General features: G+C 33.4%; 3 protein-coding genes across 4 annotated transcripts; 1 reads left to right on the top strand and 2 right to left on the bottom strand.

The window, feature by feature from the left end:
- The first annotated feature begins 956 nt into the window (after positions 1 to 956).
- Positions 957 to 7,022, top strand: LOC143144882 (male-specific lethal 1 homolog). The gene is made up of 4 exons (XM_076307752.1): positions 957 to 2,346; positions 3,317 to 4,065; positions 4,226 to 4,444; positions 4,523 to 7,022. Exons 1-4 carry the CDS (start codon positions 1,276 to 1,278, stop codon positions 4,611 to 4,613), a joined length of 2,130 nt encoding a protein of 709 aa, XP_076163867.1. The 5' UTR covers positions 957 to 1,275; the 3' UTR covers positions 4,614 to 7,022.
- Positions 7,023 to 7,510: 488 nt separating this feature from the next.
- Positions 7,511 to 11,167, bottom strand: LOC143144883 (actin, clone 403). The gene is made up of 4 exons (XM_076307753.1): positions 10,854 to 11,167; positions 9,231 to 9,609; positions 8,757 to 8,992; positions 7,511 to 8,482 (listed from the first exon to the last, which is right to left on the bottom strand). The coding sequence occupies exons 1-4, from the start codon at positions 10,977 to 10,979 to the stop codon at positions 8,093 to 8,095; spliced, it is 1,131 nt and encodes a 376-aa protein (XP_076163868.1). The 5' UTR covers positions 10,980 to 11,167; the 3' UTR covers positions 7,511 to 8,092.
- Positions 11,168 to 12,626: 1,459 nt separating this feature from the next.
- Positions 12,627 to 15,931, bottom strand: Gcn5 (Gcn5 acetyltransferase). 2 transcript variants are annotated; one of them, XM_076306671.1, is made up of 5 exons: positions 15,601 to 15,931; positions 14,388 to 15,365; positions 13,745 to 14,305; positions 12,934 to 13,658; positions 12,627 to 12,856 (listed from the first exon to the last, which is right to left on the bottom strand). In XM_076306671.1, the coding sequence occupies exons 2-5, from the start codon at positions 15,356 to 15,358 to the stop codon at positions 12,663 to 12,665; spliced, it is 2,451 nt and encodes an 816-aa protein (XP_076162786.1). In that variant the 5' UTR covers positions 15,359 to 15,365; positions 15,601 to 15,931; the 3' UTR covers positions 12,627 to 12,662. The 2 variants fall into 2 exon arrangements, with proteins under 2 accessions (XP_076162786.1, XP_076162785.1); XM_076306670.1 differs by lacking the exon at positions 15,601 to 15,931 and adding an exon at positions 15,437 to 15,590.
- Between the last annotated feature and the right edge of the window lie 21 nt (positions 15,932 to 15,952).

The raw sequence follows: 15,952 nt of genomic DNA, 5'->3' as shown, positions 1-15,952 counted from the left end.
TGGAACTTTTAAACAAATTAGTGTTACGCTACATCTATTAGCAACAAAGTTACCATTTACATAATTTCCTGTGGCTCGTAAAGCGTGCAACATTAAATGTGCGCGCGCATAATACGAAAATAAATATTCAGAAATAAATAGTCTTCAATGACGCATTCATAGATTATCGAAAATTGTCTAAAATTATCACATAATTGGCAAAGTTGGTGCCAAATAATCAAATAGAAAATAGTGTTGTTAGTGGGCGATTTTGGTGATCACAATGTAATAGTACGAAAATTCAATAGCCAAACCAAGTTTAATAATTATTAATTATAAATTATGATATATGTATGTTAGCAATAACCATTTTGAATATGGAGTTGCATTAAACATGTAATTAACTAATATGTACGTACATACGTACAGTTGTTCCTATTACTGTACTAAATATTAATATTTATCAATGTTGATGAATAATTCAAGCTGCTTGCACGTATGTAAATATCTCGTCAGAGCTCTTCAATTCAGACCAATATAATCTTGGTAGGTGTATCCTATATTATAGTTGTGCAAAATAGAATTGAAGAGTTAAATTGAAACTTTTAAAATATTTGAAAATATTTGAAAATAAAGCTTCAATTTAACTTGCATGGTTTATTCGTTAAAAACTTTTGTTACGAAATTTAAAGTACTTTCGCTAACACATTCTACATAAAGCACCATGCAAGAAACAGTAAAAGCTTTGATCTGAAACGCATACGTCTGTTTTCATTAAATTGACTGAGTTACTACAGGTATTGCAAATACGGAGTAACGAGAGAAACTCGCATTCATTGACGTGCGTCGATGTTGAAGTGGCTGATCGATGGAAAAACCGAATAAAACGACAAAGTTTGTGGTTGCTACCACGAGATGTCAGGAGTCTACGATGCTGCGAGGCAGAGAAACGCCGCGCGCGGCTCGCATCGTCCGTCAGAGTAAACACAAGCACGATCTCGGGCAAGAGGCACCTCGTGCGCTGCCAGTGGCAGATTCTTCTTGACGAGTGTTTTAGACACGAACAGATAGGGAAAACGACATCCTCCGAATCGAAGTGTTTGTAAAGTCAATCGTGCAAGAGATAGGTGAAGGGTAATGATATGTGACGGGCACGTAGAGCGGCGGTGAGAAGAGGACATCGTCGGTGAGGGCATTGTCAAGACGCTTAATGTGCGCGGTGCGGGCGCGTGGTACGCTCGAGGCGGCCACAAATGAAGAAGAGGGAAGCCACGACGAGGGTGGTAGAGAGGGAAGATGTCGAGTGGCTCGGCCTCGAAGCTCGTGAACGGCGAGAATAAGAAGGAGAACGTTCACGGGTACGAGTACGGGAACAGGAAGGAGAACGAAAGCGGCGCTGCTGGCAGCACTGGCTCTTCTATAGTTGTTCTCACTGGTGATACTAGTAACGCTACTACTATTGTTGCTGCTGCTGGTACTGGTACTACTGCTTCTAGTACTACTAGTAACACCGGTAGTGGTAGTAGCAGTGATAATGGTGATAGTGGTTGTTCCGCTGATAGTAGTGGTAACGGTGACAGCGGCAGTAATAGCGGTGTCTGTGTTACCGGCTTGACCGCCGGGGGCGTCGTTGGCAGCGTGGAGTTTCGCGACGTAAACTCTGATCTCAAGACACCGGAGAATTTTGAAACGATACGGGATCAAAGAGACGCGAACGACGGAACAGAATTCAGTGAAACCGAATATCAAGACCTGTATTCGGGGACGTGCATCGAGACGCCAATCGTCAATATCACCACCACCACTACCAACACCATCGATACTACCACTATTGTCACTACTATCATCGACCACGACGAACGAACGACCACGGCTGTTTCTACTGCTACTTCTTGTTACGAAGACGAAGAAGAGGACAACGAGGAGGAGGACGACGACAACATGGTCGCGGCGATGAACGAACACTTGTCCACCACGTCGGCCACTAGCGGCGTTCGAAGTAGCACGGTCTCAACGACCAGTACTACTGGTAATTCCGTTGTCAACCAGAACAATAGTTGTTCTCGCAATGAATTTCAAAACGTTGGCGAAAATGGCAAACCAGCCGCTGGAATACTCAGTTTCCCTTGTGATTTTGATCACATGTACGCCAGCATGACAGACGGCGGAGCTCCGGCGGCTGCTACTGCCACCTCTGCTCTCGGTGTCAGTCCTCTTCGAGGTAACGAACCACGTCAGAACGATTTGACAGAGGTGAAACACCTTAAAGAGCTGTTGCTTCTTCATCTTGATTTAATACAACAACAATCCGAGCAGATCGTCACCAAGGACAAACTGTTAGCGGCTCTCCGACAAGAGAACGAAACGGTACTTTCTTCAGATTTCAACTGTTTCGTTTAACTTATCCTATTTCACATAATTCTGCTCCGTTGGTTACATTATTTATTATACATTTATTTTTTTGTTTGATTTTATTCTCTTTAAACGTAAAATTTTATCGGCGGAATATATATTCCAAAATACCCGCGGTCATGTTTGTTCGTACATACGTCAGTTAGTATAGTGTCTCTGCCCTTCTTTCTTTCGACTCTGTTTTCCCGGTTCTTATTTCTGTTTCTGTCATTGGTTGGTCGATCGTGAAGGTCAGCCATAACGACGCCACTGGATGGCGCTGTTTCGTATAGAATTGCACCTTCGAAACGAGAAACACGTTACTACACGTTCTGCTCGATTCTCGCGCGCGATCTGCTTCTGCAATGACGGCACTTTCATAATGGAAAATGGAAGACTTTTTGAAAGAACGGATTTTCTAAAAGAATTCAACTTTAAACAATTAAAACGATACCATTGTCATTGCTACTTCATTTTACTATGCACACATGTGATAAATTGTGGAAACAATAATGCCTGGAATTCGGAAAGAAACCAAAACCCGATCGACCTATCGTTTGTTGACAGTAAATAAAGATGTTTAATCGAATCATATCTAATTTGTGCGGTTGTTTACTTTCGAATACTTATGCTCGTGTTAAATGAGATAAAAATATTCAATCCCTCGAGTCTTCCTGCGATTTGAAGTTGTTAGGTTCGGTTATAATTACATTTTTGCTCATTTTTTAAAATTTTTTATTCATAATAAACTTTAGTTGTACAATAGTTGGTGCTTATCTTTAAAAGAAATTAAAATCCAAAATTATGTATTACATTTTTGACAAATCGAAGCAATGTAACATACAATATTGTCAAATTAAATGTTCCCAATATTTGTATACAACTTAAGTCCTTAAAGTAACATTTGTATTAAGCCTTTACTAATAAGTGGGTATTTATATTATAGCTTAAGTTACGATTGGAACGTATGGACAGACGTGTGAACTTACAAAAATTACGGTCGGAAAGTAACGAAAACTCTATTACGTCAGAGCATATTGGGACATGTTCTCCTCCAAGCATCAATTCTGTGAATGTGCCATCGACCAGTGAAATTCACAGGAATGTTCAATCTGAGAACAATAATTCTCAGTATAATGAAAGTTTTAAGATTCGTTTGAACACTAGCGGTGGAATTACTACTGTGAAACAAGAACTGAACGATAATCAAGGAAAACTCGAGACAAAGGTAGAAACTGGTAGTGATATTAGATTAGAGTGGGAGGAGAAAAAGAAGAGAAGATCAGACCCAATACCGTTATCCGGTGGAAGCAAAAGAAAAAGAGGTGTCTCTTGTTCGTCGACGATTAGCAACGATACATCCTCTACAATACAGGACAAAGTGTTAACTCATGAAACTGGTAGAAAAGGTGATAGGAAGGGAAAACTGTTGACAAAGAAAGAATCTTTCCTTACAACAGAGGAACATTATTACACAGCTGTTGGAGACCCTAATTATACGTTAAGTTTGAAGGAACCTAGTCCCGTGGAAAGTGATACCTCCTTGGAAGTTCCAAATTGGAGAGTAAAGATATACACAAGCTGTTACACAATGGAAGGGACTGAAAATTTAGATGATGAAATTTTTAACAAGAGGCATTTAAAATTGGAAAATGACGAGAGAAGGAGAAAAAGATGGGATGTACAAAGGATAAGGTTTGTATTGTTATTAAAATAATAAGGTGTAATGCACCACAATTATCTTCAATTAGGTATCTGTATTTAATTATTTCTGTGTTTTTGTTATATCCTGATAAGTTAATAACATTATGAATAAATTATTCAAAATTTAATATTTGTAAACAATTTCTTTTAGAGAGCAGAGGCACATTGAAAAATTGAAACAGAGACAAGAACGTCAGAATCATCAAGCTACGTGTTACAATACAAATCATACAGGACCCTGTCCTTCGGCAGTTGAAGAAGAAGCTGTATTGTCGTTATGGCCTGATATAGAACAAATACAAAGTCTTCAAGTGGATCCTCAATTACCCGTTACTGCATTTGGTGCTCCTATTCCTAGTTTTACTCCGAGGTAAATAGAAACGTATTAATAATAAGAATTCCCATACATACTGATTTATATTAATTGCCTTTAACTTTAAACTTGCAGCGAATTTTCTTTACCTTGGTCAAACATGCCACGATCGAACAGTCGACGTCCAAAACGATCGACAGGTAGAAGAAAATCCACTAGGAGATAAACACTTTTACGACAGCAGACAGGACTACCTTTGTCTTATAATTTTTAATCTTTATTGTAGACTTGCTCCCTTATACTTCCGTTTTTCTCTTTTCTAAAATCATATACTTTTTACTAAGTGAATAGGGGCACCAAAGATATTTTTATTACCTTTTTTAAAATATAATCCAGGAAAGATGACTGTAACTGATAGAAGTACCTACTACTTTTTTATTTTCTACATATTCGTCTATAGAGTGTATATTCACTGCTGAAATTTGATCAAAAACTGTTGAACTAAAGTGCCGACTTATTAAAATCGGTGAGATCATTTTATTCATACAACTATATGCATTATCGCAATTTGATAAAAACGTTATTCATTTGTTTGATTTTAATTAGTATTTATTATTTATGTCTGTGAAATCTCAATCGGGATCGTACAAATTATAATAATAAATTTAAACATTCAGGTTAAATATATCTTTTTTCAATCAATTGTATAAAATGAATTTAATTGATCACACAAATATGTATGCTACAGGTATATGCCCAAGGAGATCTGTTGCAAAAACAATATTGTGTGCAAGCGAATAATACAATCTATTTTAAATTCTTCGTAGCCCCTTTTCTTTGGTTTCGAATCGATACCGAGGAAAAATATTCGTACCTATGGAATTGTTCCGTAACTATTTCCAAAAAGTACCAGAGGTACAAATGTATTTATTGTATTACACAAATGTATTTATTGTTAAGGACTAGAATACTCTCGAATGGTGAAAATATGTAGTTTATAATGTAAATTTGAGAGAGTTCAAGACCATATTGGATCAAATTCTGGTATCTTTATTTAATATTAGCCGATTTTAGGGTAAAGTTTAAAGCTGAAATTATGCGAATTTATATGAAATTTGTTTCTATAACCATATTAAATATAAAAGTAAATTCGATCCATTACGGTTTTCAACTGTCTGCAACGTTTCCATTGCAATTTATTCTAAGTATCTGATGCGTCCATCCGGTAAATTATCTCAGCTATGTTGTACCCTCTGTGGACCATTTTTGTAGTGTAATAAATGTAAAATGCGTAATTATCTATGAAAGGTTTAAAAACATTCATAGACATAACTATTGTCTTCCTAAAATGCTAAAGATGCATCAAAAGAACTTGCTACAAATATCTCGGGATTACGAAAACACTATATTTGTGTTCCAAATTTTCAGATTATCATATAAAGATCGTATACAAAATTTAGTGTCTGGTTGAATGATTCAACGAATACAAGCAAAAGTTTTATTCAACGTCATTGTAAAAATTATAAAATAAAACATCTGATATTAATGGATCTAATTAACGAACTAAATGTATGATAGTATTTTATACTACGGTAATTTGAAACTTAAAACATGTATTTTTTTTTAACTCGAATTCTGAGTACTATTATGTTCAGAATACGAGTTTATCAGAGTACTAACAAATTTGGCAAATACAGTGGTTTGAATGTGGTAAAAATAAATATTACAGATAAGGGAACACATAGCTATCGATAAATAAGTAACGAATAACATAAACGATATAACTTGCATATATTGGCCACGTTGACATCATAAACCAATTATATAGGAGATTATATATTATTTGTAATAATATTGTTTTATATTAAATATTATAAAGGAAAAGGGGTTACGACGTTCAGCTAAGAAAATGCGGCAAATAGAAATTAAATAAACTTTTGTAATTCCTTTTTATTCGACATTAACACCAGTTACACACCACCGAACGATTATTTTTTTGAGGATTCGTATCAGACCTCGTTAAAAATGTTGTAATTTATTTAATAGTTTCTTAGTAACATAAAAATGACATGTCTCATACTCTTTTTTTTTTTTTTTAAATTTCTATACAATAGTTTCAGAATTCGGTTAGGAATTACGTGCATCTAACAATAAGATGTATCCTATGTATATTTTTCCCCCTTCTTCCTTTCTTTTTTCTTTTCTCTTTTCTCTTTCAAAATTTTGCCGTTGCATTTAATTGTGAATTTTTAAAGACATTTCGATAAAGTACACTAATCTCTGTTATTCATGTACATTTAATTATATTATTCTATTTCATAATACGTGACAATTGTGACGTGATACTCGATTCAACCGTCCATGAAAAGTATCAGAATTTCTTGAACCGAAATGCTCGACATTAAGACACGGTGAATATAGCAATTATAACTTGTAAATAAAGGAACGTCTTTCCAATTAAACATTAGTTTCTGTTTTCCGTTTTATTTATGATAATAAATATTCCCGCGAGAGGGTGGGAGGGAGAGCGTGTATGTGGGTTCCTTTTATATATATATATATATATTTCTTTTTTTCTTTTTTTTTTAACTTAAAAAAAAATATGTTGATGCATTCTATTTAAATATTTTCAAAAAAAGTACGGAGCAGTTTATGTTTACATAATTCGCTCAAAATGGAATTTCGTTAATTCGACTTCAATATTTGAAAATATCTTTTGATACAGCCAAAATAATAATCAATTATATAATTTTTTATTTTAACACATCATGTTAAACATGATGCATCCAACTATCGAAAAAGTTTTTAATTTAATAATGTTTCTTAAGAATTATTTTAAAATAATTTTTCGAAAGATTATTTTGATCTACTTTGATATTGGGTATAGTACGAGTCGACTAATTTTTGACAATTATATAAACTGTTTCGAAATATATTCGAGTACCTCAAAAAATTTTGAATTAACGAGATTTGAACCACCTACGTGTAGTAATAATCTACAGGATCTGTATACATACGTACCTTCATGGCGCGTGTGTAGATTTAAACAATACAACCCACACACGCAAGTATAAATAAGTGTGTATATGTTTCTGACTTAATTGGAACGAGATATAATATATGTAAAATATATTTATTACATTGTTTATAAATACTATACTATATAATATAATACATACATTATTACTATGCATACAGGTTGTTCCGTAACTGGTGGATCAAGTGTGAAAAATATAAATCCGTTTTTGATATATTGTGTTAACGATGTAATCACCGAGTCGAATATTTCGATTATCATAATAATTAAAAGGGTGGTTACATTGTTAACGTGTTTCGAGCGTACATCATTATACCGCATCCGTTCATTTTTAAACAAAATGAAGATTCAATTAAATCGATTGAAGTAACTAACTCGAGTAGGCGGTATAATATCCTCACTGACTTCGTCGCGTGTATGAGATCCAACTACACTTACGAAATGCCCTGTGCATAGTGCGAGTTATACTTTAGAAATAAAAGATATTGAATAAATAAGATTATTTCATAAAGAATGTCTTGATAAATGCCAAAGATTAATTGTCCTACACAGAGACCGAAATTTTTGGATCTGGATACAAAAGCGAAGAAGTTTTATGCGATACGATGATGATTTATTGTTAACTCGGATGCGATACGGTTTCTTTGCGTGTGAAGATACAAGATAAATTAGAAACACTTTCTATGCACGATGGACGGTCCCGATTCATCGTACTCCTGTTTCGAGATCCACATTTGTTGGAATGTACTTAAGCTAGCCAAGATCGAGCCACCGATCCAGACCGAGTATTTCCTTTCCGGGGGTGCGATTATCTTGATCTTCATCGTGGACGGTGCCAATGCCGTTATTTCCTTTTGCATCCTATCTGCGATACCTGGATACATCGTGGTGCCGCCGGATAAGACCGAATTTGCGTACAAATCCTTGCGAATGTCGACGTCGCATTTCATGATCGAGTTGTAGGTTGTTTCGTGTATTCCGCACGATTCCATACCGAGGAAACTTGGTTGAAACATCGCTTCTGGGCACCGGAATCGTTCGTTACCGATGGTAATCACCTATAATCGACATTACTCTACGTTACTCTAGATCCTGTACCCTCAAAGGAATCAGCGATATGAAAACATACAATCGATGGTAACGTTAATTATCATTAATTATTGTTAATCTTTTTTTAAATTTATTTACTTTTTACGGATTATTCCTCGCCATACCTTACGTTTGAGGTACCTTGTTACTCCTATATATAGGAATCCCATAGATTACGTGTGTTTTTTCAAAAAAATTGCATGTCCTCGTGTCTATTGAAACGTAAGTATAAATTAGAATTACCTGACCGTCCGGTAATTCGTAGCTCTTTTCCAGGGCACTTGAACCGGCAGCGGTAGCCATCTCTTGCTGAAAGTCTAAAGCAACGTAACACAATTTTTCCTTAATGTCTCGAACAATTTCACGCTCCGCGGTCGTCGTAAAAGAATATCCTCTTTCGGTTAAGATCTTCATTAGGTAGTCCGTTAAGTCGCGGCCAGCCAAGTCCATACGCAAAATTGCATGCGGCAAAGCATATCCTGGATCAAGTAGGAACACTTTCGTTATGTTTTTAATATGCACGTATTTCAGAATTTAATATAGAACATTTCCAATACGTTTTCTTTTTTTTTGTTTTTTAAATTCGTTCGATTAAGGTAAAAAGATAGGCTCCAAATTACAGTGCGAAGCAAGTACCTACGCACTATAATTTTCAAATGATGTTTAAACGAAAACGTATACTTGAAACAGATATTCAATAAAACGGTAAATGCATACCCTCGTAAATCGGGACAGTATGTGAAACTCCGTCACCACTGTCCAATACAATGCCTGTGGTGCGCCCTGAAGCGTAAAGCGATAAAACGGCTTGTATAGCGACATACATTGCTGGAGAATTAAATGTTTCGAACATGATTTGCGTCATCTTTTCCCGGTTAGCTTTAGGATTCAAAGGTGCTTCTGTTAAAAGAACGGGATGTTCTTCTGGAGCGATCCTGAGTTCGTTGTAAAATGTGTGGTGCCATATCTTTTCCATATCGTCCCAATTTGTTACAATGCCATGCTCGATAGGATACTTTACCGTCAGGACACCCCTTTTACTCTGGGCTTCGTCTCCCACGTAACTGTCTTTCTGCCCCATACCAACCATGATTCCCTGTGCAATTTCGTTTTTTTAGACATTGTTAAAGAAATATTCAACTTTAAAACAAAGTTTTAACAAAGAAATATTTTCGAAGGTTTCAGAAGTTTCGAAAATCTTCAAACATTCTGCAAGTCCTTCGCTTTCTCATACTATTCGACAAAAAAAATTCATTTATCATTCAACAGCATTGAACAAATCTCAAAAAGGTCCATGAGAGTCTGTTAAATTTTTTTTTTCTTTTTGTATTTATTTTCCGACATTGCTTTAGTGAACAGTTTATAAAAAAGTTTACCACAACATTTTTTAAATATATATATATATATATATATATATATATATATATATATATATATATATATATATAAATCATTCTGTTTGGAAACAGTTTTAAAATATATGAAAATGATAATAATTTTCTTCTACTTTGTGAGGTCCGTTAACAATTTTTCTTCGTCAAAGGAATTCGCGGAAAAGAAAAATTTGAGAAACACGGTATTAGAATGTATTAAGATTCTTGAATATGGCAAAATTATACAACTATAGGTATTATTGATACATTTCCTGCGGCAGTTCTTTTTTCTTTTTTCGTAAACTTTAACATCCGGCGGTATGGATCAGTTAAACTCTAACACCTTCGTACATATGTGGCGGTACAAAGCAAATAGGTTCGTTAAATTTTTCAGTTACACTTTGTAAATTTCAATAAAAATAGTGGAAAAATGAAAATTGAATGAAATATAGCTCGTATTAAATGAAAATACGATAGAGAAAATACATATATACCCCGCACCGTTGTAAAGTGTTAAAAATATTAAAATCAAACTATATTGACGTTAAAATTATTTTTCATTATGATTTTATGTTATAAGCTCAATTACTAATGTAATGTTTATTGATAAATGAAAAAGTTGTAACATTTCAACCTTCGGTAGAGTATTGAGAATTTTACAAGTTTTTTTATATTTAAAAGAAATCGTCACTTTGAGTCATATTTTAAATAATTTGAATGAAATTTTTCTTTGTGCATTTGAAATTTAAACGATTTGTAATATTTTTGATCCATTATTAAATTTTGGAGAAAATAAATTATTCTCTAATAGGTTTTCCTTCGTTTCCAAGAACACTTTAATAGATACAAATAAACAGATTAAACTTCGAATTGTATAAATTATTTTTAATGCACATTCTCTAAGTATTAATGAAATTTATATATTACTAAGTACCCTAAAAAGGAGAACGCAAAAAATTTGTTTTACCTGGTATCGAGGTCTTCCAACAATAGAAGGGAATACAGCACGCGGGGCATCGTCTCCTGCAAATCCTGCTTTGCACATTCCAGATCCATTATCGACTACTAGAGCTGCAACGTCGTCGTCACACATTTTAAAGTGGAAATAATTGCTTTGCTTTTCCGTGTATGTAAAAAGGAATTAGGTTTAAATATATATTGTAAAAAAGCAAGATCTATTTGTATGACTAGACTGTTCTATCTTCACAGTGCGTTGACTCCTCTAATATTGTTCCTCTGGAAGAATGGAGCTGCTTTATATTGATTCCCCCTCTTTTTCTACCTCCGTATATTCATGTCTGTATTTTAAACAGTTTCTTACACTTCAATAAACTGATATACCTTTTAGGAAATATAACAAATTAGTATTGTTCTTCTTGTTCTTATATTTTTATAATTTTTAACAAATTTTCCATTAATTTTTCACAAACCTTGAAGAATTATTTTAGTACATACTACATTTGTTACATTGGTATAATGTAGCCTAGATGAAGAAAAGTGTGATCCAAAAGTTAGGTAATTACAATTGTATTAATTACTATATAGAATTCATAAAATTCATATAACTGTACTAATGTTGTACCTAATACAAAAGCTGAGAAGAATACCTTATAAGAGAGTTTAATTGGTTTTTAATGTATGCCAATTAAGAGAATGTTATTGCATTACATACACAGAGTTTGTCTTAAGTAGAGCATATAAAGTATTTCCTTGACTCCTTAGCTGTATTAGATTCTCTTAACTGAATGCAATTTAGACCATAGTATACTTCATTTATATTTAAGACTGAGTAAATCCTGCTTATTAAAGAAAGTGAAAACCAGCTTCCCAAGAGTTCACTGAACACAAACGAAATTGTAGAAGTTACAGAATGCATTGTGTTACAAAATGTATAAAATATGTAAGAAATGTAAAAAAGCAAAATATTTTATTTACCGTATTAAATTTCATGTACAACTTGTTTACAAATCTAAATTTAATATTTTTAATAATCGATATATTCACTTACAAATTCTTCAGTTTATTACTTATGATATGATTTTATAGTTACCAATTTTATATTAAACGACATTTTTTGTGAAAAAGTTGCAATAAGACAAATTACATATATTTTTTTAAATAATCTACCAATCATTTGAATCATGAGTATAATTTATTCAATTAAGTAGTCGTACACATGTAGCTAAACTTCATGCAAAGTACTAAATATTTTCTTTAATATTTTAATTGCTTATGAACGTTTAATTGTATAGAATTTTTAAAAATTCTACAAACATTTTACCAATGTTTGCCTCGATTAAAAATTTTTTTCATTTAAATTATTTAAGTTAACATTGCTTCTATATTTACGGAAAATATAAATTTTAGTTTGCCACGACTCCCAGAATTAACGCATTTTAAGAACTCGCTGTTCCATAGAATGACCACTAGGCAGAGCCTCATTATAATCGGTGTATTACATTTCGTAATTAACTGTTCAACTAATGCTTATAATTAGGCCGTGAAATTAAGTACCTAGTTTGATTTTAATTTCCTACACATCCTATTTTCAACCGTTTTTTGAAGTTCAAAGAATTGTAAAGAATCAAACATTGTTTTCACCTATAGTCTTATGTAAAGGCAGGTACTATACACACGGATAAATAATAAATACATATTTCCACTCTTTCGTGATCCTCCTGAATTCACAAATCTTACAATTCCGTATTTACAAATAAACGCACAAGTAAAAAAAATTAAATTGCAATCAACATGTTTATTCTTTACGTAACTAATTCTACTTATCCCACAGACCAATTTCTTTCATTCTAGTTTGGAAATATTTTTCTAAAGCATTAGCGCATCGATAATATTCGGTATCAGGGCTATTATACAAACGACAGTTTGTGAAAATTCGTGTCATATCTGCGATAAATAATCTTCTTGTAACATAATATCGAGCTTTTAGTCGGTCGGTCATAGTTTTGAGATCTGAAAAATAGAAGTCGAATCTCTAGATTTTTGTATCATTCTCTATAGTCGTACATTCGAATTTTTATTACACTTACCCATGGGATATTTAATATGATCGTAATAATCCGGAACATCATTTTTGTCGACAGGTTTTAAAAATGGCCAAGCTGTACTATGACTTTTTACGCTATTCAAAACATTTTTCAAAGCGTTGTATAATGAATCGGTAATATCTAAGCACGCTTCCATTGGTTCTGGTCCTTGAGTCCCTTTTGCTACTCCTCTTGTTCTTGTTTGGGCATAACTCTTCCAGCCAGTTTCTCGAATACCAGGAATAGATTCGACAGGAATTCCTCTAACGCCTTCTTTGAAACATGTTAACCCAGGGTGAACCTTTTGTATCTCCTGCTGTCTCTGGTGAATTAATTTTTTAATAATCTCTTTCTGTTTTCGTATGACAGCAGTAAATTCGGTGTAAACAATTTTAGCATTTAATTCACAATGCATTAACGTTGCTCCTTCGTAATCCTTAATATATCCTTGATGCATTGATCGTGGTAATTTAATATCTTTACTAAAGCCTTGCTTTTTAAAATATCCGATTGCAAATTCGTCAGCGAATGTGAGAAAATGTAATATGTTGTTCTTTATGTGATAATCTTTGAGCATATTCATCAAGTGTGTACCATAGCCTTTAACTTGTTCCTGACTTGTAACAGCACAAAATACTATTTCTGTAAAGCCCTGAGTAGAAAACATCCGGAAACAGATACCACCAATTGGGCGACCATCCTTTATTAAGGCCAGTGTTTTGTGTTTACTACAATTAAAATACAGTTACAATTAAACCTTTTAAACAAGTATTATGTGAAAACTGAACATCTTTCTAGTATTTACTACACTTACGGATCAAAAACTAGTTGAGATATGTACTCTTTTGGCATTCTAGGTAACTGGTGGCTGAATACATTATGTAATCCAATTAACCAGAGCATCGTCTGTTTAGAAACTGGTTGTGTCAGACTGTTCCCGACAACGTGAAATTCTATAATTTTTCTGCTTTCTTCGATCTTCGCAGTTTCATCTCGCGGAACGTTTGGTGGAAATACCGCATCAGGTCCGCACATGTAATTGGGATCGTTAATAGTCGCAACAATTTCAGCCACAGTTTCTTCTGGTAAATCTTCAAAGATTTCTTCATTTTTTCTTCTTTTTACATCTGAACGTCCCTCAGAATGCGATCTCTTTTCGTGAATTTTTTTCATACCAGGACTTATATTAATTGTCGTATAATTATCTTTATCATTTGGCGTGACTGTAACTTTTTCAAATTCACCTGTTCTTCTTCCTTGATTTGATTTTGACTCTAGTGCAGTTTGCAAATAGGTAGGAGGCACTTGTTTAAAATCGGGATCCCAAATTGGTGAATTATCTGAATAGATTTCTGCTTCTAGCATTGAGAGAAATCTGAAATCAAAGTAATATTTTTATGTGTTAAATAATGAAACAATCTAAACTAAATGAAAATAAACAAAATATTCTTACATACTTAGGAAAATGTGTTAAGACTATTACTCTTTTTTCTGGTGCTAGTTTATCTCGCTCACTATGACATTTGTCTAATAATTGTCTGGAAACTGGTTTAAAAATAGCTTGAACAAATGTTCGTCCAAAGACTAAAGATGTATCATAATGAGGCAAGGAGTCACAAAATGCTGGAATATGACAAAAAACCAACCAGCGTGTGTGATTAATTTTATAAGCAGGGGCATCTTCTACACTAATTGTGCCTCTCCTAGCACTAAGAGGATCAAAGTTCCAATGGTTCAAACAGTGTAAGAACATTTTTGCCATGTCGCACATAGCTTGCATGTCTCTTTGTGGCAAATGCCCATATTTATATGCAACAAAATTCATTACTGCTTTTGCTATGCTAGGTCTTTCAAAAGGTGGTTGCCCCAAAGGACCTTCTATTGTAGGCTTTGTCATTGATTGTATACATTTCCTTAAAAGTTTATATAGATAGAAATAAACTTTCTTTGTATCAGGATCTTCTTCTTTTTGTAAACCTAAAAAAATATTGTCAGCATCTATAACCATGCATAATAATTTATTGATTTCCTCTTCTGACTGATTGGTTAAATGCGAGACATGATTTTCTAAAACATGTGTGCAACTTTTGCAAGGATCAAAAAAGTTTATAATAGGTTGCTGCGAATCACTTTTAGGAGATTTGATTAACATCTGAGGATTTTTCCATCCAATGCATTTGCAGTCTTCAACTTTACATGCGCTGTAAGTTGCAATTTTTAATATTTTTTTCATTTGTGGCAAACTTAACATTTGTTGTTTTCGCTGTTGTATCCTTTGGAGATTATTTTGTCGACTACTTTGTTCTTGAGGTCTGGTACTATTGGATTCTCTGGTATTTCCTGCATGTTGCGATGTGCTGCTTACTGACTGGCTGCTTTCTTCTAAAGATTGCAAAGTTGCGTTGCGATTTCCTTCTTCGCCTGACATATTTTTGCTAAAAAATGTTCATTGGTACATATAATCATAGAATTACAAAAAGTCTATGAGATTAAAAATACTCTTTACCATATTTAAAATTTTGGTTTTTGTACAAAAACTTTTCGTAAAAGAAGGAAAATTGATACAAATGAACGTTCGTCCTTTATTAAATATATCTTAAATATACAATAATGCAGTAAATTTGGACTACAAAAAGTACATTTTAAACGTCAAAGTTACAGCTATTATACCTGCCACAGTAAAGCGCAAACGATAGTTTTATGTATTCACAATTAAAAGACAAATTTATGAAAAAATATCATATTTGTTCATAATTTACAATTTTTTAACGATTGTTTATAATAATATAAACACGTATAGAGGGTTAAGAAACATTCGCTACTGAAACGCATTGAACGTTTTTCTAAAAGGAAGTGAGTGCCATCTATTCAATAAATAGTAATCCTTTTCCTTTAGACTCGATATTCAACAAGAGTTTAAAGATATTTCTGCGAATACGATTAATGTTTAGTATATTATTCTATTTACGGTGTATCACAAAGTTAATAATATTCCTGACTTAATTTTAAGTGTTATTTTCAC

Source organism: Ptiloglossa arizonensis, chromosome 3 (assembly GCF_051014685.1).
Source record: "Ptiloglossa arizonensis isolate GNS036 chromosome 3, iyPtiAriz1_principal, whole genome shotgun sequence".
In the NCBI taxonomy this organism is placed as follows: Eukaryota; Metazoa; Arthropoda; class Insecta; order Hymenoptera; family Colletidae; genus Ptiloglossa; species Ptiloglossa arizonensis.
The sequence above is the reverse complement of the archived record's forward strand: the minus strand, read 5'-3'. Positions and strand labels throughout refer to the sequence as shown.